The sequence below is a fragment of the Dendrobates tinctorius genome, unplaced genomic scaffold, assembly GCF_039654945.1.
Source record: "Dendrobates tinctorius isolate UK_male_01 unplaced genomic scaffold, ASM3965494v1 ptg000058l, whole genome shotgun sequence".
In the NCBI taxonomy this organism is placed as follows: domain Eukaryota; kingdom Metazoa; phylum Chordata; class Amphibia; order Anura; family Dendrobatidae; genus Dendrobates; species Dendrobates tinctorius.
Window position 1 is genome coordinate 223,899 of NW_027361726.1, and position 24,197 is coordinate 248,095.

The window sequence follows — 24,197 nt, forward strand, 5'->3', positions numbered from 1 at the left end:
AGGACAAAAGCAAAAGTCCTTGTGAAAATAATGTGAAAATGCTGGTGGAAGCTGGTAAGATTGGGCCAATAACCACAGTGAAACAAGTACTGTATCAACATGGGCTGAAAGGCCACTCTGCCAGGAAGAAGCCATTACTCCAAAAGAAACCTAAAAAGCCAGATTAATGTTTGCAAATGCACACAGGATCAAAGACCTTAACTTTTGGAGACATGTCCTGTGGCCTGATGAAGCTAAAATCGAACTTTTTGGGCATAATGACCATCATTATGTTTGGAGGAAAAAGGGAGAAGCTTGGAAGCCTAAGAACAACACAGGGGTGGCAGCATCATGTTATGGTATTGTTTTGCTGCAGGAGGGACAGGTCCACTTCACAAAATATATGGCATCATGAGAAAAGAATATTACGTGGCAATACTGAAGTAACATCTCAAGACATCAAGCCAGTAAGTTAAAGCTTGGGTGGAAATGGGTCTTCCAAATGAAGAATGACCTGAAGTATACTGCCAAAATGGTAACTAAGTAGCTTAAGGATAACAAAGTCAATGTTTTGGAGTAGCTATCACAAAGCCCTGATCTCAATCCTATTAAAATTTTATGAGCAAAGCTGAAAAGGCCGGTGAAAGCAAGACAACCTACAAACCTGGATCAGTTACACCAGTTTTGTCAGGAGGAATAGGCCCAAACTCCGACCAGCTATTGTGAGACGCTTGTGGAAGGATATCCCAAACGTTTCACCCAAGTCATTCAGTTTAAGGGCAATGGTACCAAATACTAATGAAATGTATGTAAACTTTTGACTTTGCAGTAAGTAATAAAAATGCCTTAAAACATTCTCTCTCTCTCATTATTCTGACATTTGGCAAATATTAATAATTATGGTAATCCTAATTGACCTAAAACGGGAAAAGTTTATTCTGATTTCATGTCAAATATTGAGATAAACATGCATATGTGTCTTTTTATATAGCTTATGTAAACTTTTGGTTTCAACTGTATATATAACTCCCCCCTGAATACAGATTTGTACCCCACCATTAAAAATATAAAGTGATAAGCTGCGCTGTGCCCCCCATTAACTATAATATCTGCTACCCAATAATATAAATTATTCAGTCTGTGACTCCCCCCATGAACTGTAAGGCTATGTGCACACAGAAAATATACAAGGCTTTACAGTACAGGCAAAGTGGAAGAGATCCCGGAAGTCTCATGCACACGTTGCATATTTTTCCTTGCTGATTTGCAGCAGATTAAAATCTGCATAATGTCAGTTCTTGCAGCATATTTCACCCATACTAATGAGGGGAGGAAAATAAGCAACAAAAGCATGTGAAAAATGTTGAAAAAAAAATGTGTTTTACTCAGCGATCTTTCTGCCAACACATTGGGTTATGCATCAGAATTTTCTTCTGCAAAAACCTGAACGTGTGCACATAGCCTTAGTCCCTGTCCTGTGTCCCCCCATTATAAGTCCTTGATAACATCATAATGAACTTAGGGGTGGGAAAAGACGCTGTCAGGTACTGAGCATCCTCTTCCTCCTCCCAATTAATTACAAATCCCTGACAGCGTCTTCTCCCACCTTTCAATTCTTTATAAAGGGCCCTATGCACTTTACCTCCTCCTCTCCCACTCCCTAATAAATTTTAAGTCCCCCATAGCATCACAATGAATTGTGAGATGGAGGAGGATGCTATCGGGGACTTAGCACCCTCATCCACCACTTAATTAATTTTACAGTCATATCTAATGCCCTCCTTCCCCTCACTTGTTCATAAGTCCATTATAAGTCCCCCTTCCTCCCATCCCAATCCCCCACATCCCTCATTGTCCACTACCCCACATCCCTTTGTCGTCTCCACCACCCCCATAATTGCCCTCTCAACCACCTCCATCATTTCCCTCTCCTCTACCTCCATCATTGCCTTCTCCCCCACCACCTCCGTCATTGCCCTTTCCACCACCATCTCCATCATTGCCCTCTCCACCACCACCTCTATCATTGCTCTCTCCACCACCACTAATATCAATCCTCTCTCCCCCACCACCTCCATCATTGCCCTCTCCCCCACCACCTTCATCATTGCCCTCTCCCCCACCACCTTCATCATTGCCCTCTCCCCACCACTTCCAAGATTGCCCTCTCCCCATCACCTCCATCATTGCCCTCTCTTCCACCACCACCATCATTGCCTTATACCCACCACCTCCATCATTGTCCTCTCCACCATCTCTTCCATCATTGCGTTCTCGACCACACCCCAATGTATTGTTAAAAAGAAAAAAAAAAAGCACACACACCACTCACCTTTCCCCTGTATCATCATCATCATCGCCGGCAGCTTTGTCTCTGATACAGGCGCGTGCTGAATGAAGACGTCATTCTGCTGCATACCTATGTCGGACATGAAGCGCGGGCAGGAAGCAGAGGACGAATCTCTGCAGCTCCCCTCTGCTTCACTGCCATTTCCTCCTGTAGGCAGCGGAGCTGCAGGGATCGCTCCCTGCCCGCCGCACATGAGGGCAATCTGGCCATGGGCCCCCCGGAGCCTTGGGTCCGGAGAAACAAGCCATATTGCCCTCATTATTAGCCGCCCTGCAGGGGCCTCCCTCCACCTCAGGGCCCCGATGAAGCTGCATCGGCTGCATCAACGGTATGTCCGCCCCTGTTGAGGGCCCCATAGGGAACCATAGAATGTGGAGGGAATATGGGACAGTTGTTGCTCCAGCAATTCTTCTAATCTGAGAGAACTAATAGTTGTTCTAAAAGCTCTTCTAAAGTTCCTACCTCAAATAGTGGGTTGACATGTCAAGATAAGATCAGACAATGCTACAGTAGTGGCCTACCTAAACAGCCAGTGGGTTACCAGCTCAGCAGATTTAATGAGAATGATCAGTCAAATTATAGACCACCTAGAAGGGAATGGCCCCTCTCTTTCAGCTATTTATTTAAAGAGGTTATACAACAGGAGAGCAGACTTCCTGAGTCGCCAGCCTCTGATCTAGTCAGAAAATTGTCTGAATCAGGCGGTGTAATTCTAGAGAACCGGATTGTCATAAAACAATACCCGGCCTTCCTTCCTAAAGCCTCAACTACATTTCATAGGAGACAGTTTTTCCCTCCTTGTGTAGTAATCCTAAGTCGGAAATGGATAGGGAGTTTAACTGCTTAGGTTTGAAATGTTATCTCTACTTGAGGTTACGTTTTTTTTTTTTTACTAAATCCATTTTTGTTCAGTTTGGAGGACGAAATAAAGGGAAAACTGCTAGTAAGAGAACCATAGCTAGGGCAGAGGCTTCCATAGATTCTAAATGTAAAATAGCCACTTGGTCTTTTCCATCTTCTTTTTTCAGACACTACAGACTAGATCTATTGTCTTCCCTTGGTCTATCCTTTGTATTAGGGTATGCTTTAGGATTGCTTTTTTAATTGCAATAGTATGTAATTGTTGATAAGAAATGAATATAGTAGTGCAGGATATTGTGCAACATTTAGAATGCAAAGAGTGATTGGAATTGGGGACTATCTCATAGAATAGTAATGAATGATACGCAAATTGAGATAAATGTTATCCTTTAATTTGTATGAATCACATACAGATCCTTGCAAATTTTAACATTGTTTCCCTCTTAAATAGTGAAATAAAAGTTATTTTTTAATAGTCTTTAGTTGGCAATTTTATAATACTTGTGATTACCAGACACCCCCATTACCAACCTCTCATTCTCCAATTTATTAAAAAGCAAAAAAAAAACAAAAACAAAAGCATGAAGGTCTGACTTAATCCAGCGAATCCGAAGTAGTCCCAAATGGGAACCTGCAAGGCATGAAAAGAGAGTTAAATAATTAAAAACAAGAAAAATACCCTCATTCACCAATGTATTATTAAATAAAAAAATCCCCACTGCTCCAACGTAATCCATCGATTTTCCCGTGACGTCCAATGATTCTGTGCAGCAACCTATTGAGTGGCATTTTCAGAACGACTCTTCATAAGTTACTCCCGGTTATGTCTCGCGAGCCATTAATTTATTGAGTTACCTACGTTATTGCTCATGACAAATTTCTGCCTCAGTCAACATGCACTTATGTAACTGTATAGGAAACCGTAGAAGATTGCACTTTTCTATAAAGGGGAACACTGCCAACGGATGTATACCACACAATCTAGGTCTCTTTATAGTGGTTTAGGATCCTTCCTGACAGTGCACATTGGGCTCATACCTCCACAGCGTATGCACCCATCAATGTCCACAAGTGACTGTGGACGCCTCCAGCCTATTTTCAGATGATCGTGAGAGTGTCGGACCCCCACCAAAATTATTGAGTTGCGTTGTCAATTGGTAGATCCTGGACAATTTTTTTAACAATCTATGCAGCACATATCTCTGAAAGCACTAGCTGGACACTATGTATTGGGCATTAATTTCTGGAAAATACCAGTGGGGTCAAAACAGTCACTACACCCCTAGATGATTTCCCTGAGTGTAATTTTCAAAACTGTGTTACTTTTTGGGTATTTCTGCTGTTTTGGAAGCTTAGGTGCTCTGAAAATGGTGCCAACAAACTCCTCCAGGAAACTCTTAAAAGGCAACCATTTTTTGAAGGGTCTTATTTAAATGCTGCTGTCAGATTTAATGGGGTTGTGCCACAATACAACATACTGTTTAATGCTGCAGACAGCTTGTAAAGAAATATTTTTGTAATTTTAGTGTGTTAAAATGTTTCCCAGTTTAAAAGAAATGTACCAATAATGTTCAGTGTGGCACCCTCTAGTGTTACTTCTACTGGTTGCTATGTGCGTCCATCTAATTCTCTCTTCTGGCAGAGCATACACAGTTTCCCCTCTTTCAAATAGCTGCTTAGTATATGCAGGAGAATCTCATACAGGTGACTGAAAGCTGGTATGAGTGGGAAGCATCTGAAGTGCCTGTGTATAGAATGACGTTCCCAGCACATCAGCAGGGCTTTATACCCTTCTCACCTGTCTCCGATGTTATGATAATGAATCAGTGCATCAGGCAGCAGCTTCCTTGTCTTCTCACTGTCTGATGGCAGTGCAGAGCGCTGTATTTACGAATTTGTCAGCAGTAGCTGAGGAAACAAGGTAGCCGCTACCTGCTTCACTGATTTGTGCTCCACACATGCACCTTCCATGCCTCTCAAACTGGCCACTGCTTTATGTCGTCTCTATGGTCCTGACTTTTCTCCCACAGGTGTATTCCATTATTGACCGCTTCCTAGGTCCTGATCTCTCTTGCTTGCTGTCAGGAGCAGAGGCAGTAAAACAGTTAGTGGCTTCTTTCCCTTATCACTCGCTGCTGGCAGTGCAGGGCCCAGCAGTTGTAATGCGTTTGTCATCTGACTGCTGTGCTATGCAGAGGCAGGGATCGAGATCACAGAGCTCACTTCAATACACTACCTGTGCATAGTGCAGCAGTTTGAGAACCTGTCAGCAGGATTTTGCTAAGTTAACTACAGACACTCAGGTTGGCAGTGTTAAACTGATTAAAATGATACCTGGGGTGAAGAAATCTGTCTTGTGGTTCTTGTGTAATCAGAGTTTAAAGTTTTCTGTTAATGAGATTCTTGTGCTTTGGGGTGCGACTGAAGGCAGAGTCTTATCTTCCTTCTCTAAGCCAGAGAAATCAAGGAAAGGCCTGCTCACAGACTGCCCTGAAGCACAAACTTCTTATTAACAGTGCATTAACACATACATACCACTGAAACAGCATGGCCGTGTAAATTATGCTGCCCTAAGAGTAGCCAGCTGAAAGGGGCTGACAAGTTCTTTTGAAATGTTTTGTGAGATAGTTATTTTAGTTTTTGGCTTTTTTGTCGGTATTACATTATGTAAATGTCAGAATTTGTTTATCCTTTTGACATGTCAGGTGTATTGATGTATTTTACTTTCATAGGCCGTAGGAATGGATGCTTTGTCTCTGGATCAACAACTGCCCCCCTACACTTTTTTTACACAATCAGCTTCATCGCAACAATCCCAAGTGCCAAGTGGCCTTTCCCAAACCTCATTAATGCAGGGCTCTGGTTTACAAAGAGGAACACAGCTCCCACCTCTTACTGTTAAAATATCAACTACAGTCCCTCAGTCACCACCTGGCATTCAGACTCCATCGTCATTGGCTATTGATATCAATTCGGTAAGTGTGTTCGCACATGCTGTTGATTTTTACATAGTTTTATATAGTTAATAGTTCTTTGCTTTGGCTTATATGAATGGCACATGAGTGTTTTTTCAACTGTGATCAACATTATTGGCAGTTTTGATTTATTTTATTTGAAAAAGCCCATCTCTTCACAAAAAGTGTATATGTACTATGTATCAGTAGAATATTGTATTGGCTTTTTCAAATGCATTCAGCAAAGAAACAACTGCTCATCATACATGATGTCGTTTCAGAAAAAAATGAAGAAATATAGTATATGTCATGGATAGGATTAAAGATGATCTTTCATCAATTTCATTATTTTAAACTGTCCACATCATGAAATAGTGGCTATTGAGCTGAAAATTTCCCACGGCGCTCGCATTGACATCAGAAAGGTGAAGTGAGTTAATTGGCTGTGAACTCGCAGGACCTGTCTGACGGCACCGCACGCATGAGAACTTTTTCACGCTTGCAGTACAGTCAGATAGGTAATACGAGTTCACCGAGAGACACTGAGCACATAGTGCATCTGCTGGATGACAGGCTGTTTGGTTGCATCATGAAACCATGTAGCCTGCCATCTAGATGTAGCAGAGCTGGACCCATTATGGGACGAATGGATTGGCAGCATCTCTGTGGAAAAGTGAGGAATATTGTTTGTTTTGGGTTTGTTTTTTTAACTCTTGCAGATGATGAGCACATTGGGGGAATGGGCGACTTTGTAAGTATGATTTAATTACGACTATTAAAAAAGGCTGTGTCATTCTTTCAATTAAAGGACTTTTTTCTGGGTGTCTGTGTTTTCTTACAATGTGACTATGGGGCTAGTAATGGGGGGCATCTTATTGATGCCTCTCCATTATTAACCTCGGGGCTTGATTTCACCTGACAATACAAAGGTGGCATCAACCCCCCCCAACTATCCAACTATCACTTCACTTGCCACCGCTACAGGACGAGAGGGAAGAGCGAGGCTAAATGCCAGAATTGTGGCATCCCTCTGTTAGTTACGAAAATTGTGCGGGAGCCCATGTCGTTTTTTTCCGAAAAATAATCTTTTATTAAATACATGTACAGTAATTTGCACACACAGTGCACGAATTGTATTTGTCACTGACGTCTATATATCTATCTGTTCTATATGTATTTACTGTATGTAATCCATCTCTTCTATTCTTTAGGCTCGTGTAGTGATTTCACTGTACACGGCAGATGATTTGCCAGCTTTTCTTCTATCTGTCTGTCTATCTATCTATACTGCCTGTGAGTGGTGCTATCAGGCAGCAGGTGACCCATCACTGACGTCACAACAAGTGAGGCGTAACTCAATACTGGGTCCCCGTGGTGGCTGCTGGGTTGTGGGCGGGGATTACCCCCGCGTCATACCCAGCATCCACCGCGCGCTTTCTCAATGAATGGGCGCGCAGTGGATGCTGGGTGTGACGCTTGGGGATAACCCCACCCACAGCCTGGCAGCCAGCGCGGAAGGAGGAAGAGGGACCCCCCGGCTGCTGTCAGGACTTGTCGGAACGTTAGCGGAAGCAAGAGCCGGCTGCAACCGGGGGTCACGTGCTGCCTGTGAGCTGCCAGCAATAGCGCCTCTCACAGGCAGTATAGGCAACATGAGGTATTTACAAAATTCATTAGGGGCCCCGAGGGGATACATTGGGAGGGTTAATTTAAAGTAGTGGACAACCCCTTTAAGTTGTTCCTCCTGTCGCGATGTTCCAGATCGATTAATTTGTTTTTGGAGGGATATAACTTCTGCCTGCAGGCTTGAGTTCTGATTGGAAAATAAATGGTATCTTTCTCCACCAGAGTAGGCCTTTTTTCGTTCTTTGTGAACCTCTGATTGAAACTGCTGCATGTTTCCTGTAAAGTCTTAGATTGTGTCTCAAACCCAACTCTCATAGAGTCACTGAAGGTTTTGAAGAGACTAGCCAGAAATCCCTCAGTGACCTGTGTGCTGGAACCGAGATATTCATCTAGGTTAACTGAGCGTAGTGGGGCCACCGTTGGTGGTATAGGAGCCACATGATCCTTTTTTATTCTCTGTCTCTCTGGACTGTTAGGTGAGTAATCGTCTGAGAGACTGACTGAATCGTCTATAGAGGGGTCAGCTTTGCTCTCTTGGACGCTGAGACCCTTTCTTTTAGACGATTTAGAGGTGTCCATTTCCTCTGTGAGTAAAACAGTTTGAGTCGATGGCTGTGGCTTGGTAGTCCCTTTAGGGTCACTCTTAAGAGAAAGCGTGTTGGGATATACTTTAAATGTTGGTTGTTTTGGGCCAGCCCCTTCCTTTCTTGCTTTACTGTATGTCGGGATATGTGATTGTTTTTGGTAGGCAGATTTTGATTCGTCTCCTTTCAGTGGAAACCTGAATTTAGTAGGACTGCGTAAACTTGGGAAGTCCTCATATGATTTAGAGAGGGCCCCCAAGGAGGACTGGTTGCTTTTTTGGGATTTATTTTTAAATTTCCCTCCTGCAGCCTCCATTTTAGGTTCAATACCCCTTTGGTCGCGAGAATTAATTATAACAATAGAATTCGAAATATAGAAATAGAGTTATTGAGCTGTAATATAGAATATTACGTACGAAAATTCAGGTATATAAGCAATAGAGTTAAAATAAGCAAATGGACAAGTAGGTATATTATAGACCTTACAATTTTGCAAAAGAAATAGTCCAGATGAGGATCCCTTTAAGCATGGACTGATGCAGCAGCAGAGTGGAAGCTTAGGTTTCCTGCTTCTATAAGGTTCAAAGGTATAAAAGAAGCAAAGATTAATGTAAATACTTCAGAGAAGCTTTGACCCTCGGTTTTGTATGGCACAGATAGAAAAACTGAAAGATGCATGCTTTCTTATGCAAATTGTTGAATTAATGGGGATGTGGCCAAAGTAGTGGCTTTGCTCAAGTTATTTGTGGCCTGGGGCTAAGTAACCCAGCTGTGTTGTGGCGTGTAGTTCAGACCACATCAGAGCATATCACATTGTATACAGTTCCTGCGGTGTAGATATATATGCCCCTTGTTGTGTTTTGAGGGGCAGCCAAACTTATTATAAATTATCTCCCCGGTCCCTCGCCCAGGCAGCCAGGGACACTTCTGTTGCCTCCTGTCTGGGAGCTGGGAGAACAATGTAGCAGAAGTGCAGCCACACAGCCCTGATTCCTGTCTGTGCAGCCCCTCTGAATTAGCTAGTCACCGGACCTCCCGCCCGTTACTGCAAATTAGAAGGAGGTCCCCGCAGCGCCAATAACATATACGGAGTCTCTTGTGAGCTGCCCGCTGATTCCCGGTGAGACCCATCAGCTCCGGTAAACTGGACACCGCACTCGTGTACCTCCGGCCGCGGGATTCCTGGTACGCTGTCCTGGATGGGCTGCTCCGGCGCGTTGAAGGTGCTCTTGTGCCTCTGTGCCGTTGGATGTAGGGGCCTCGTACGATTCTCCCCGTAGGTCCTGGGGTGATGTGCTGAGGGTGGACGCGGGAAGTGATGAGGAAAGTCCCCAAGAACCGCTGTTACTCCGAAGCCGGGGCCTGCTACAGAGCGGCACTTGTGACGTTGCCGGAACTACTTTTCTCCTCACGCTGCTGATGAGAGTGCCATCCGACACGCTGCAGACCCGCTGGGTTCAGCGGGCAGGATCCTCGGTGTTCCTCGCTTTATTTAGACGATAGCTGTGGGTACCTTTATGCTGGGAAGGGCAATCTCGGTAGTTCTCCCGGTGGATAGCACTTGCATTTATCCTCAGATCTGCTTCTCAGGAAGCCGACAGTGGCAGGTGGTATTCCTCCGCCAATCCTGCACAGATTCCACCGTCACCTCTAATAAGCGGTATCTTACTTTTTCTTTGGTCAAAAAGCTTGCTTTTGGAGTCAAATTGATCCAAGCATGCTAAGAAACGTATCTGGACCAGGAAGGGCTGGTTAGATGAACCTCCTGTAGGCTTTGTGGGTCGCTTTTAGGATGTCAGAGTAGGAGCTCAGAACTCCTGCCCCCTACATAGCCAGAGCTCCACCTAAAGATGTTCAATTTGTTTACAATCTATACTTATTGCTGGCCAATTTATCCCCTTACTGACATATGTATTGGGTACGTCATGGGTCGGCTCCTTGACTATTGATGCGGACCCACAAGCCGAGACAGTGGCATTTGCAGCACACCAGCTGGACTTCGGTAATGCGCAGTGCGCCCCTTTGAGGCCAGGATGCGAACACCAGGCTGCAGAGGATCACTGATGAGCGTTGAAGAAGCTGTGTGCATGCATGCAAGGTAAGTATAGCAGTTGCAATGTCACCGACGCTTGCGAATTGTTATCACGCCCACAGGGGCATGATAACATGCTAAGTGGGCCAACTTGTCTGGGGTCTCTAACGCCCCCTCGACTAGTCAACGCCCTCATTTACATGTCATAAATGAAATTTAGAAATACTTTTTCTAAAGATCTGTTTATGTACAGTTGTGGCCAAAAGTATTGACACCCCTGCAATTTTGTCAGATAATACTCAGTTTTTGATGCGTTTTTTTCCACGCGTTTTCTGGGAACATTGGAAACAGCTGAAAACGCGGACCTATGCGGAAAAGAATGAGCATGCTGCGTTCTTAGCCGCTAAGCATTTTCTGAGTGGAAAAAAACGCATGCATTGGCACAAAAATACATTAAATTGAATGGGAAGCTTATTTTAAACGTTTCTGAAGCGTCTGATCCGGCACAAACGCTTCAAAAACGCTTAAAAAAAAAACGCAACGTGGACACACAGCCTCATACTTTTTTTTTTTTGCTAACAATTAGTCCACAAAATTAAAGGATATGGGAAAAGGAACATTTATTATAAATTAATGTTGGAATCTAATCTAATTGTAATATAATATCTGATGTTGTATTCCTTTTTGTATGTATTAATTCAACAATAGAGATATTTTTAATCATTTTTTTAGGGGGACATAAGGCTGCTAGTAAAATAGAATTGGTTGCTGAACTTTTTCTGTAAGAGACACACATAGGAGCGTTGATTACAGAAATGTCAAAAAAATCTATTTGTGTTTCCTGAATGTTATGAATGTAAATAGTTCAAGTAATTATTCAAATATTTAACCAAATTAACTGCCATTTCTCTGGTGCCATCCCATATCAGGAGGAGGTCATCTATATAGCAACCGTACCACTTGATATGTGAAAGGAAAGGGTTGGTGTGAAACAATATAAATAATTCTTCCCATCTGGATTGGTGTCAGGGAATATCAAAAACTGATGTATGAAAGAGACTTTAGTCTTATTTTATGAAAACTGAACTGTTGGTGCCCTTGATGGTGCTTTGTCCTTGTTTTCAATATTGTATCTTTTTTTTTCGTTCCAGGTTTTTAACACTTATTTTCCATGATGTACTCAATATTTAAGGGTGCAATAATATTGGCCATGACTGTATTAATGTACTTTCCTTTGATAAAACATCTGCTGTGGGATTCATATGATAAAAAGGGTTCAGTATAAAACATGGCAAGACAAGAAACAAAAGGGATTGTTGTTCCTCGATATGTGATGTTTCCTTTGTCCTACTAAAAGTGTATGTGAATTGTAAAGGGAGTCTGTTTGCACAAAATTACTTCTTAAACTAAGCACAGGCACCTGTTGCACTTTTGATGTGTCCAAACCATTCAGTATACCTTTCAATCTACTTGCTGTCAACCTATCTTCCCTTTTCTGGCCTCCTGTAAAGCCATTCAAGAAAAAGGGGGGTGCGGGAAAGGCTAAAAATTTATATATGTCAATATTTACCACTGGCCCTGATTTTTTTTCTTTTGTTTAATAATTTCTGTGGATGTCTTTGGTAAACTCAAGTTGGCCGTACAGTTTGGTTTAAAGTCTACACGAGTTTATTTGTTAGAACTAAGCACACTATTTACCATAATCCTATTTTTCTTACTATCTGTTTTTAGCTTTTGTCATGTTATGTCCACAGTGAACATAAACATACATGCATGATTTTAGAACAACTTCTTCAGTAGGTTTTATTGAATATAGAGTTTTCTGTATTTTTATTATTTTCTTTGACTTTTTAGTTTTATGCAAATAAAGTCCATGGAGCCTCATTTAAATTCTCAAACACGAGACTAGCCAGATCTTCCTCCAGGGAAGGACCCAGCCAAGGAGTGGCTCCTTTCGGAAACCACTATTACCACCATATTAAGTGGCCCTTTAAGTCAATATCCAGCTCTTTACGAGTTTACGATATGACAAGGGAAATATCAAGGCCAGGTATCCATCCACAGACAGCTGTTTCGGGGTGTTGCCCCTCATCAGTGTGGAGTAGGATTCTGGCTAGGTGGAAGCAATGCCTAGTAGACCAACATCACGAAACAATCACTGACCTCAGGGAGACCAGTCAAAGAAAACACTGTGGCAGCCGGCAAAGGCGCTCAATCAGTGAAATCCTAGGTGCATTGCTCCCTGGGAAATACGAATATGCAAATAAAGTCCGTGGAGCCTTATTTAAGAGTCTCAAACACGGGACTAGCCAGATCTTCCTCTTTGAGACTCTTAAATGAGTGTTTTCGTTGACTGGTCTCCCTGAGGTCAGTGATTGTTTCGTGACTTTTTAGTTTTAAGCAGCTAAGAACTGGGCCATTTTCGCCCTCCTGACAAGGCACATTTTCAGACTTTCTTGTACATGCACTTTTGCCAAGTCTGAAAATATTTTCATTTGGATATTCAAAGAATTGATGCCACTTTGTTAGTGATACATGGGGCTATATATTTTTTTTGCTGATATCTGGGGAAAATGTGAAGCAGAAATAGGAAATACATGTCAGTTTTCAACCTCCTAATATAGATGATTGAGTCCGGTATCGGGATAAAACATTCAATTTACTTACGGTAAAATGCATAAAAATCCAATGTGTACAAAGAGAGAAGTGGGCTACGCATTGCTGCTTACATTATCACGTAGAGTACATTTTGTAAGCAGCAATGCCTAGCCCACTTTCTGTCTTTCCGCCCTTTAAGTAAATTGATTGTTTTGTACTGATGCCGGACCCAATCATCTATGTTTGCATGCTCATTGACTAGACTGTGCATCACACATACATGTGTGACTGGCGCACTATGCTAGCCTCATCTGTATGCATATATAATAGTGATAGGTTTGTGAGTGGTTGTTTCATCACTATTTGGCCCCTGTGCTGACCCTACTTTTATCATGGGGACTGTTGCAACCTGCTAGTGCATTGGTATTGTAGCCTGGTATTGAGATAAGGATGTATTTTGTATGTGATTTATTCATGTGAACACTGGCCACGTTCTGAGACTGAGCGGGGAAGCCCTACCACTAACAAGTGATGGAATTGTTTTTTCAGACATTTTTTCTTGGTATCCTGACCTGCATAGCAGAGCTGTTTCTCTTAGGATTCAGGTGCTTCTGCTACGTCACTGCACCCAGTGATCACATGGTCATTGGTCCAGAGGAAGAAACACTGTCAGTGCTACTTAATCTATATACACAAGCGCTGGTTCAGCATTGTATATATAGATATTAAGAAGCCATATATATCTTCTCTCTGGGAAGTCTGGCTGTGTCTGACAGCCGGCTCCCCACTCCCACAGAAGCACAGTCTTGTGCAAGCCGTTTAGACTGCATTAGTGCATAGTAAATGTGTGGACTGCCTGGGTGTTTATTGTCTATGGGCAGTCCAGAATCCTTAAAGCGAACCTGTCTGCAGTTTTGGCCGCTATAAGATACGGCCACTGCCTTTTAGAGCTTATCTACAGCATTCTATAATGCTGTAGATAAGCCCCCGGTCCGACCTTAAAGATAACATTTTTTTATTATAACTTTTATTATACTCACCGGGGGAAGGGGGGGTCCGGTCCGATGGGTGTCGCAGGTCCGGGTCCGGTGACTCTCATCTTCTTGCGATGCTGCCCTCCTATTGCTTCATTGCTCCCCAGCATCCGTGCTACTGTGCAGGCGCTGCAATACGCAGGCGCTGGGAAAGGTCAGAGGCCTAGCGCCTGCTCACTGCAGTACTTTCCTCTGCCCTCAATAGGGCACAGAAATACGCCTGCACAGGAGCACGATGCCGGGAAGGCAGGAAGCAAGCAGGAGGGCATCATCGCAAGAAAATGGGAGGCACCGGACCTGGGACAACCCCAGGGTGAGTATAATAGAAGTTATAATAAAACATATTTTTATTGTCTACAACATTCTGTACCTTAAAGATAAGCCCTGAAAGGCGGTAGCTGCATCTTATAGCAGCCAAAACAGCTGACAGATTCCCTTTAACTTTGTTAAACGACTCGGGTTAGGCCTTAAATATTAATCAGTGGCGGTCCAATCATCCATTAGTGTTGTGGTCCTGAAAAGCAGTAGTGCTTTGATACAAATATCTACAAGCTAGCAAACAATGTACTTTTTGCATGAGAATAAAAACATTTTTTAAAGTAGAGGACAGATCTCGCAAAAAGATTTTGGATCCCTTTTTTTTTTTTTTTTTTTTTTTTTTTTTTACTTTCACGATTGCATAAAAGTCAGTTGTTAATTAATATTCATGTAGAATAGGAATTACAGTGGAAACAGAGCAATGCAGTTTTCAGTGTAAGGCTGTCCCGGAATTGTTCTATTATAGGATATGCAATTATTTACCAAAGCAATTGGATAAGGAGCACTAATAGGTCCTCTTTAACCCTTTCACTGCCAAGATAAATTTCACAATCGTGATTACCACAACTAAACTAAAGTTGTGTATAAAAAAAATCTAGCATATTTGTAAAAAATGGCCTCTATATATACAGTGTGATAGCTCTATGTAGGACCTGTATACAGTATAAGGCCCCACATAGCCTTGTATACAGTATGAACCACCACAAAGCTCCCATTATACATTTTAAGTCCCCACATAACACCTCTGTATTCAATATGAGCTTTCACATAGCCCCTATATACAGTATGAGCCTCCACATAGTCTCCTATGTACAGTATGAGCCTTTTATACCCTCCAATGTACATTGAGTCTTGCATAGCCTCCAATGTACAGTATGAGCCTTGCATAACCTCCAAAATACAGTATGGGCCACGCATAGCCTCTCTATATATAGTATGAGCCCCCGAATATCCCCAGATATGCAGTATCAGCCCGTATATACAGTAGTAACCTACATATAGCCCCCTAAATACAATGAGCCCCCACAGCCCCTGTATACAGTATGCACCCAAATATTCTGTATTCATTGAGCCCCCTCATAGTTTTTCTGTATAGTATTAACCTGCACATAGCCCTCTAAGGGTGTGTGCACACGTAAGCTGTTTTTTCACATTTTTTTAAGCGTTCTTACCGGCAAAAACGCTTTAAAAACGCTTACAAGAAGCATCCCATTCATTTGAATGAATTCCGCACTTTTTGTGCATATTGATGCATTTTTTTCCGCGAAAAAAAAGCGCATTGCGGTAAAAAACACAGCATGCTCATTAATATTGTGCACAAATCCGCATTTCTAACCATATTCTATGAGACTGGGGATGCTCCGGAAAAAAACGCATAAAAAATGCACATAAATCACTGCAAAAACACGCGGAAAAGAAACGCGTGTTTTCTGGGAAGGAGTCCATTTTTTTGTCAGGAATTTTCTGCATACATGGGTACATAGCCTAAATGCGGTAAACCCTCACATAGCCCCCTATATACAGTATGATCTCCCAAATATCCTATATTCAATATGAGCCCCCCCTATAGCTTCCTATATATATGCAAACATCCCATACTCGTATGAAAAAAAACACATTCACCTAGCTCCCTGGCTGTCTTACCTCAGACGCGATAAAGTGACTTCATCGCGTCTGCTGGTCTGCTGGCATACTTGCACTCCCTGATTGTGTCCCTTCCTCCACCATTGTATTAACTGCATCTGCATCCTGAAATTCGGGTAACGGTGACAGCGGGTAGCTGTGGTCGAACGGCAGAGGTCATGTGGGCCCTTCAGGTGTCTCAGTCTGTGTGAATCTCCAGAGTGCCGGGTGTAGCCCATGAGGCACACTTTGCCCGGCTCTGCTCTAGAGGGAACTTGCTAGTAAGTCCTCCTTCTCTTGAGCAGAGGAGGGGAAATGAAATGTGAGCTAGCTGGCTTGAATAAACAGTGACCAGACACTGGGCTGCAGCTTCACTGGACCTAGGTTATTTTCTTATAAGCGAATCTGGAAAAGCAGCACAAACACTTCACAAAAGGTATTGTACTTGCAGATCTATGAGCTGGAAGACCTAGTTTTATTTTTTGCACTGGAGGGTACTGTTAAATGTCTGAATACATAAAAAAATCAAGATTTTACTTGCAACAAATATGGAAGAAACTGATAAATGTATTAAAACAGTGCTGCTGTACTTCTATATGAGTTACCAATTATTTTAAATGTACTTAACTAAATATCACGCCAAATAACTGCCCAGAGGACCTTTTCAAATGTAAACTGCCAGTGGTATTTAATTCTGTGTTGTTCTATAGGCCTCTCTCCAGCAGTACCGCAGTAATGCTGGGTCCCCAGCCAACCAGTCTCCCACTTCTCCTGGCTCCAATCAAGGTTTTTCTCCAGGCAGCTCCCCTCAAGTAAGGGAAACTGTGCCTTGAATTGTTGTAGGCTTTCAGTCTCACCATCGCTGCCCCATGGTCTATCACTGTTCCTGTTATGTATTTTCGTGATATTCTAATGTACCATCTTGTTGCATAGTATCATAATTAGATTGTGTTTTGTTGAGGTGTCACCTGTTGCTCTACTACATGGTCTTCAATCAGTCCTTTGGGAGATCTATGCAAATTAATTTTATCGAAGAAAAAAAATACAAGTTATTTGACGTTTGAAGGGTATGGACAAAACAGTAAAAACACACATTTGTCTACACAGTCCTGATTTTCAGCAGATGATTAGCAAAAATTTTTTTTTACCTTTGTAGAATAGACACAGACTAATAAATTGAAAGTGATACTAACCTCTATACTAAAGGACTGTTTCTGCATTTTTCTCTACAGAGGTGACTGATACAACCTTCATATAAGTTCCATATATTATCCATGTATGCTATACAGCCCAGCAAAAGGAGTATGAATCTGATTGTAAAGGATTAAGCAGATCCTCTCAAGAGTAAATACACAGACTTTGCTTAAATGGTTACGTTAACCTTACACATAAGATAGCGCTTGGTTAAATTAACCTTGGTTGAACTATCCTTTGGATGACTACTCTCTCTCCAGAGTCCATCATATGCAGACGTGCTGGGCTTCTGCCTCCAGAATTACTCCCCATAGAGCAGAAGGATGAGGTGTTTGGATTCCAACTGCCCATTTTTTATGTGTTCTGGCATACACAATAGATAGTAGGCTTTCCCCACCAAAGATTAGTGGGTTTGGCTCACTTTTATCTGTGTATGGGGGTCTTTAGTGTTCAGGCAGCCTCCTCCTGAGCCCTCTGTGTGTATCAGCTGCCTCGTACATTTTTGGACCTGTTTGTATGGGTATCAGACGCGAGGACTCTGTCCACATCACATCTGTCAACTTCTGTCCACATCACAACATAATGCTACAGGGATTGCAGGCTGCTCCCAAACAGAAAGTGGACGATTCATTATGAGTGGTGTTGAGCACACCAGTCTTAACCCCTTCATGGACGGAGGTATTTTCGTTTTTTAATTTTCGTTTTTTGCTCCCCTTCTTCCCAGAGCCGTAACTCTTTTATTTTTTTGGCAATATGGCCATGTGAGGTCTTGTTTTTTGTGGGACGAGTTGTACTTTTGATCAACACCATTGTTTTTAACATATTGTGTACTGGAAATTGAGAAAAAAAACTTCAAGTGCTGTGAAATTGCAAAAAAAAGTGTAATTCCACGATTTTTTTTTGTTTGCTTTTTTTTTAGTATGTTCACTAAATTCTAAAACTGACCTGCCATTATGAGTTCACAGACACCAAACATGTATACAGTTGTGCTCAAAAGTTTACATACTTCTGCTTTAATGGCCTTTTTTCAGAGAATATGAATGATGTTTTGGGGATGTGTGAGCTACAAAGGCACAGGAAACTTGGTCAAAGTTGAAGGAAAGATGAATGCAGCATGTTATCAGCAAATACTGAAGGCAGCCTGGAAACTGTGCATGGAACGTCCAAGTACGTTCCAACATGACAACGATCCAAAACATAAGGCTAAGTCGACTACATTGGCTACAGCAGAGCAAAGTGAAGGTTTTGGAGTGGCCATCTCAGTCTCCTTACCTCAATATCATTGAGCCACTCTGGGGAGATCTCAAGGACGCAGTTCATGCTAGACAGCCCAGGAATTTATAGGAACTGGAGGCCTTTTGCCAAGAAGAGTGGGCAGCTTTACCATCTGAGAGAATAAAAAACCTCATCCCCAACTACCACAAAAGACTTCAAGCTGTCATTGATGTTAGAGGGGGCAATACACGGTATTAAGAAATGTGGTATGTAAACTTTTAATCAGGGTCATTTGGATGTTGTGGGTTATCATTATGGTTTAAAAAGAGAAAACACAGTAGTTTGACAATAAATGGCTTCACGCAATCACTAACCATGAGTGGAGAAAAAGTTTTTGTGATAGCTTTCATATTCTCTGAAAAATGGCCAAGAAAGCAAAAATGATGTTGGGGTATGTAAACTTTTGAGGACAACTGCAGGTTCTTTTTTATCGAAGTGGTGATTTGGTTATTCCAAAGTTTGTTAAAAAAAAAATTGTGCCATTTTCCGATACCCGTAGTGTCTCCATTTTTCTCCATTTTTTGTGATCTGGGGTTTGGTAAGGACTTATTTTTTGTGCGCCAAGCTGACGTTTTTAAAGATACCATTTTGCCGCAGATACGATATATTCATCACCCGTTATTGCATTTTAATGCAATGTTGCAGTGACCAAAAGAATGTAATTCTGGCATTTTGAATTTTCTCGTTACGCCGTTTAGCGATCAGGTTAATTTTTTTTTATATTGATCGGGCGATTATGAACGCTGCAATACAAAATACTGTATATACTCGAGTATAATCTGACCCGAGTATAAGTTGAGGCCCCTAATTTTGTCACAAAAAACTGGGAAAACTTATTGACTTGAGTATAAGCCTAGGGTGCAAAATGCAGCAGCTACTGGTAAATTTCAAAAATAAAAATAAATGCCAATAAAAGTAAAATTAATTGCGAGCTCAGTAGGTTAAATGTTTGTGAATATCCATATTGAATCAGGAGCCCCATATAATGCTCCATACAGTTCATGATGGGCCCCATAAGATGCTCCATACAAAAAAATGCTGCATATAATGCTGCACAAAGGTTAATAATGGCCCCATAAGATGCTCCATAGAATAATATGCCCAATATGCTGCTCCATAAAGGTTGATGGCCCCATAAGATGCTCCATAGAATAATATGCCCCATATAATGCTCCATATAGGTTAATGGCCCCGTAAGATGCTCCATACGATGAAAAGAAAAATTACATTCTAACCTCTCATCTCTGGGGGCCAGGTGCCGGTGTCCTGAGCAGGCGGGGACAGCGCGCTATGGGGCAGGTGCCGGTATCGCCGCCGGCTCAGGGCTCTGGCACCTGCGATATTCACCTGTCCCCATTCCACCGCCGCTCTGACTTTCGGGTCTTGGCAGTGACTGTTGAGGCAGAGGGACTAACCACGTCATCGCGCCCTCTAACCTGAACATCACAGCCAGAGGACATAGAAGACAGATTGGCGCGGCGGTGGAACGGGGACAGGTGAATATCCCATGGCTCACACAGTCCTCCCCGTAGTACTCGCCCCCTCCTGGAACAGTCTCTGCAGTCCCTGCTTCTCCAATGGTCTCCGGCGCCGGGAGATCGTTCCAGTGTCCAGCGGTCACGTGGTACTGCTCATTTAATGAGCGGTACCACGTGACAGCTGAACCCAGGGAAAACTGCGGCGCTGGAGACCATCGGCGAAGCATGGACTGCGGAGACCGTGCCAGGTGGAGGTGAGTATGATCTGACAGCCGTGCTCCCCCCGCCGACCCCTGGGACAATGACTCAACTATAAGACGAGAGGGGCACTTTCAGCCTAAAAAAAAATGGGCTGAAAATGTCGGCTTATACTCGAGTATATACGGTATGTGTATGTTTGATTTTTTTTTTTTTATTGTTTTATTTTGAAAGGTTGAATAAGGCAAAATGGGGGTGGTTTGAACTTTTTTATTTTTTACATTTTTTTTTATATTTTAAAGTTGTTTTTTTTTTTTTTTTACTTTTGGTATGCTTCAATAGTTTCCATGGGTGACTGACTAGAAGCTGCAGTTGTCTGATCAGCTCTGCTACATACAGGCGATAATCACAGATTGCCTGTATGTAGCAGAAATGCTCATAGCAATCCGGCAGTGACAATCATAGAGGCCTGCTAGAGACATCTGGTTGTCATGCCAACCCGTCGGCAACCTGTGGTCATATGACACGGGCGCCAGTGGGCGAGATTTCTGGCGCACTTGCCGGAAGCGCATGTTATATGCCGCTGTCAGAGTTTGACAGCGGCATTTAACAGGTTAACAGCTGCGGGAGGATCGCGATTCCCGCGGCTGTTAGCGGCATATGTCAGCTGTTCAAAACAGCTGACATGTGCAGGATTACATGTGGGCTCACCGCTGGAGCCCACATCAAAGGTAGGGTGTCCGACATCGGCGTACTATTACGCTCGATGTCAGAAAGGCGTTAATGAATGGGCTCGCTGAAGTTTGATGCACTTAATGCACGCTACATAATGAATTAGGTTCTTCTCTTAACTGGCCTGCACTGCTGCCAGAAGTTATGCCAATAAAGTGGTGTGATGTTATTTCCCATCCTGCACACGCTATGTAAATGCTAAAATTCACTTTACTTTTGGGCAACTTGTGAGTGCCGCAAAAATATGCGAATTAGTAATGTGTTTTACAGAAGAATTCTGGCGTACTCACCTTAATGAATCAAGGCCATAAGTATTTCAGAAGTTACCTATATTATTTCATAACTATTATGCAGTGATCCTAAGGGTAAGACCATGGCTTTATAGTGCAGGTTTAATGTAAAAAAGATGCTGCTTGCAGTTTTTGCACAAACAAGCATGGCTTTGACAGGCGCGGGTTTGTTTTTTTGTATTGCATTTCATTTAACGGTTATTTCCACCATTGTTTCACACTGATTAAGTTGCGTCACTTAGGTTGAAAAAAAAGACCTAGTTCCATCAAGTTCAACCTTTCTCCACCATCTGTTTTTTTATGATGTTAAAAAGCGCACTGTCTACACCATGTTTGATGCATCAAAACTGCACTGTGTGGTCTTACAGTAATGGCACACTGCATTAGCATTCATTGGTCGTGTGACCTTGGGTAATAAAATAGTTCTACTCTAAAGGTACTGTCACACTTAGCGATGTACCAGCGATATCAGCGATATGACGCGGTCAGGATCGCTGGTACATCGCTAAGTGGTTGCTAGTGAGCTGCCACATAGGCAGATCTCACTAGCGACATCGCTGGGGACGGGGGTCGCTACTTACCTGTCACACCAGGCGATCCTGCGTCCTCCCGCCCGCGTCCACGCGTCGCTCGTCGTCACAGCAGGAAGCGCCGCAGGAAGCTGACGACGAGAAACAGTCCAGGACGTTCTCGCGCGATCAGCGATAACCAGCGGGGGAGCGGTCAGAGGTAAGTATCAGACACAGAGATATCGCTAGCAATATCGCTATAACGTCACTAGTTATAGCGATATTGCTAGCAATATCGCTTAGTGTGACATGCCCTTAAAGGCAGTTGTTAAAAAAAAAAAAAAAAAAACCGCCTGATACTGTCCTATGACGGTGATTGCACATTCTGCATCTTGCTGCATACGTCCATAACATTGTCCCAATGTGATGCTCAGAGGTCTCACAATTTGGTTTCAAAATCATGTTGCCTTGAAAAATTTTTAAAACCTTATAAAAATTATTGAGCCAAAATCTTGCTATCATTGGGCACCATTTTGGGTGAAGTTTAGAACAAATGCACTATGTGCTATCACTACTCATTTTTTTAGCCAAAATCATAAGGAGGAAGGACAGACACTACCCTTCTAACACCTGCATCAAAAACCTGATTGGGTGTGCACGGATATTGCCACTACAGAAATTTCACAGCAACTTTGTCCTATGTGAACATAACGTTAAGGCTATGTTCACAAGTGGCGTTTTTTAATGCAAATTTAAAGCTGCTTTTTACAGGAATTTCAGAAATCTAATGCACATTCTTGTTTTCTTTTACTCCTAGCTGAATTAGAAAACTGCTGCATTTTTTTTTAAAATCTGCAGCATGTCAAGTCTTTCAGCGTTGTTGCAGCATTTTTTGACTCACAGAAAGCAATGAGAGTGAAAAAACTCTGCAAACATGCTGAAAGACTTGACATGCTATGGATTTAAAAAACGTTTTCTAATTCAGCGAGGAATTAAATTAAAGGGGCTTTTCTACGAAAAAAAGTATATTTTAATCAACATATATTTGGAAAAATAATACACTCCACAAATGAATGTTCCTGTAATAATGTTCCTGTGCTGAGATAATCTTATAAATGAGCCCCTGCTGTGTACTGTGTAACGGCTGTGTCTGACATTACAGGAACATGATCTGATCATACCACAGCTGCTGGGCAGGGGAGGACACAAGAAAGTATACAGACATTACAGCGCAGGATTACAGCTGACTCTTTCTGTGAGGTAAAACATTTCACTGCCTGTTTTTTAATAATATTTTACCTCACAAAAGGAATCAGCTGTGATTCTGTGCTGTAATGTCTGTATACACTGCTGCTTGGTACAGAAACCTTAGTTTGCAATTACAGAGGTCAGACATTTCCTGTAGTTCTTGATCAAGTTTGCACACACTGCAGCAGGGATTTTGGCCCACTCCTCCACACAGATCTTTCTATTTTATGACGTTCACCCCCACCAGGCTTCATGGTTGGGACGGTGTTCTTGGGGTTGTACTGATCCTTCTTCATCCAAACCCAGCGAGGGGAGCTTGTGAGGCAGTGACTGGTGTTACCTGTAGGGGTTGCTGTATGTTTCCCCCAGGATGCTCACAGAGGCACATTGAGGCTATGAGAGGGCATTGCAGTCACAGGCGTAGCTGTGGTTGCAATACAGACTAAAGTAATTATATGTCTTGGACATGCTAGTTGTCTAAGGCAGTTTAGGGAAAAACCTGCTCTGGGTGTTTGTGTATTGAAACAGACCGCAGGACTGTAGTTGCAGTCTGTTTAATTTCTGGCTGGGAGTTCCATGTGGCTGAAGGCCACAGGTTGCTAGGTAAAAGCCCTGCAGTTTAGGGTATTGGCCTGTCAGTATCAGAGTGGCGTTTGCATGATGTACAGCAGACAGCTCTGCAAGAGCACAGCCTGTGTGAGAGTAGCACAAAGCCCAGCAGAGCGAACTCCTGTCACCCACAGCTTACACACCAGTGCAGTCACCCACGGCAACTAGTCTCAGAGGTGGATGATCTTGTGCCCGGCGGTGAACCAGAGATATACTGTCCTGGGCCCGAAGGAGGACTAGCTTGTTTAGTGACTGTAATCCAGAGGATATGTACCCAGCTGCAATCCGGAGGATATCGTGTGCTGTGTTTATGTGAATTGGACATTTAATGCTGTGACGTAAACACATTAAAGAGACTGTTGTTTGAAACTTTGTTGGGTCATTGCCTCAGTGTGCTACCGCTGCACTACAAGTTGATATAAAAAAGTTTTATTTTGGTCTCATCTGACCACATGACCTCTTCCCATGCCTCATCTAGATCATCTTAATGGTCATTGTCAAACTTCAATCGGGCCTGGACATGTGTTGGCGTGAGCAGGAGGACTTTGCGTGCCCTGCGGGATTTTAATCCATGATGGTGTAGTGTGTTTCTAATGGTAATGCTTAAGACTGTGGTCCCAGCTCTCTTCAGGTCATTGACCAGGTCCAGCCGTGTAGTTCTGGTCTGATTATTGACCTTTCTCAGAACCATTCTTACCCCACGAG

General features: G+C 42.7%; 1 protein-coding gene across 5 annotated transcripts in view; it reads left to right on the top strand.

Annotated features, from left to right (window-relative positions):
* The window catches only part of CRTC1 (CREB regulated transcription coactivator 1), a 239,625-nt gene that overhangs the window by 171,820 nt on the left and 43,608 nt on the right, over nt 1-24,197 (top strand). For 3 of the 5 annotated variants that reach the window (XM_073577901.1, XM_073577900.1, XM_073577904.1), the window contains 2 exons: nt 5,923-6,165; nt 16,670-16,771. In XM_073577901.1, the coding sequence (XP_073434002.1) occupies nt 5,923-6,165; nt 16,670-16,771 (345 nt within the window). The remainder of the gene's footprint in view (nt 1-5,922; nt 6,166-16,669; nt 16,772-24,197) is intronic. The other 2 variants (XM_073577903.1, XM_073577902.1) reach the window with 1 other exon arrangement.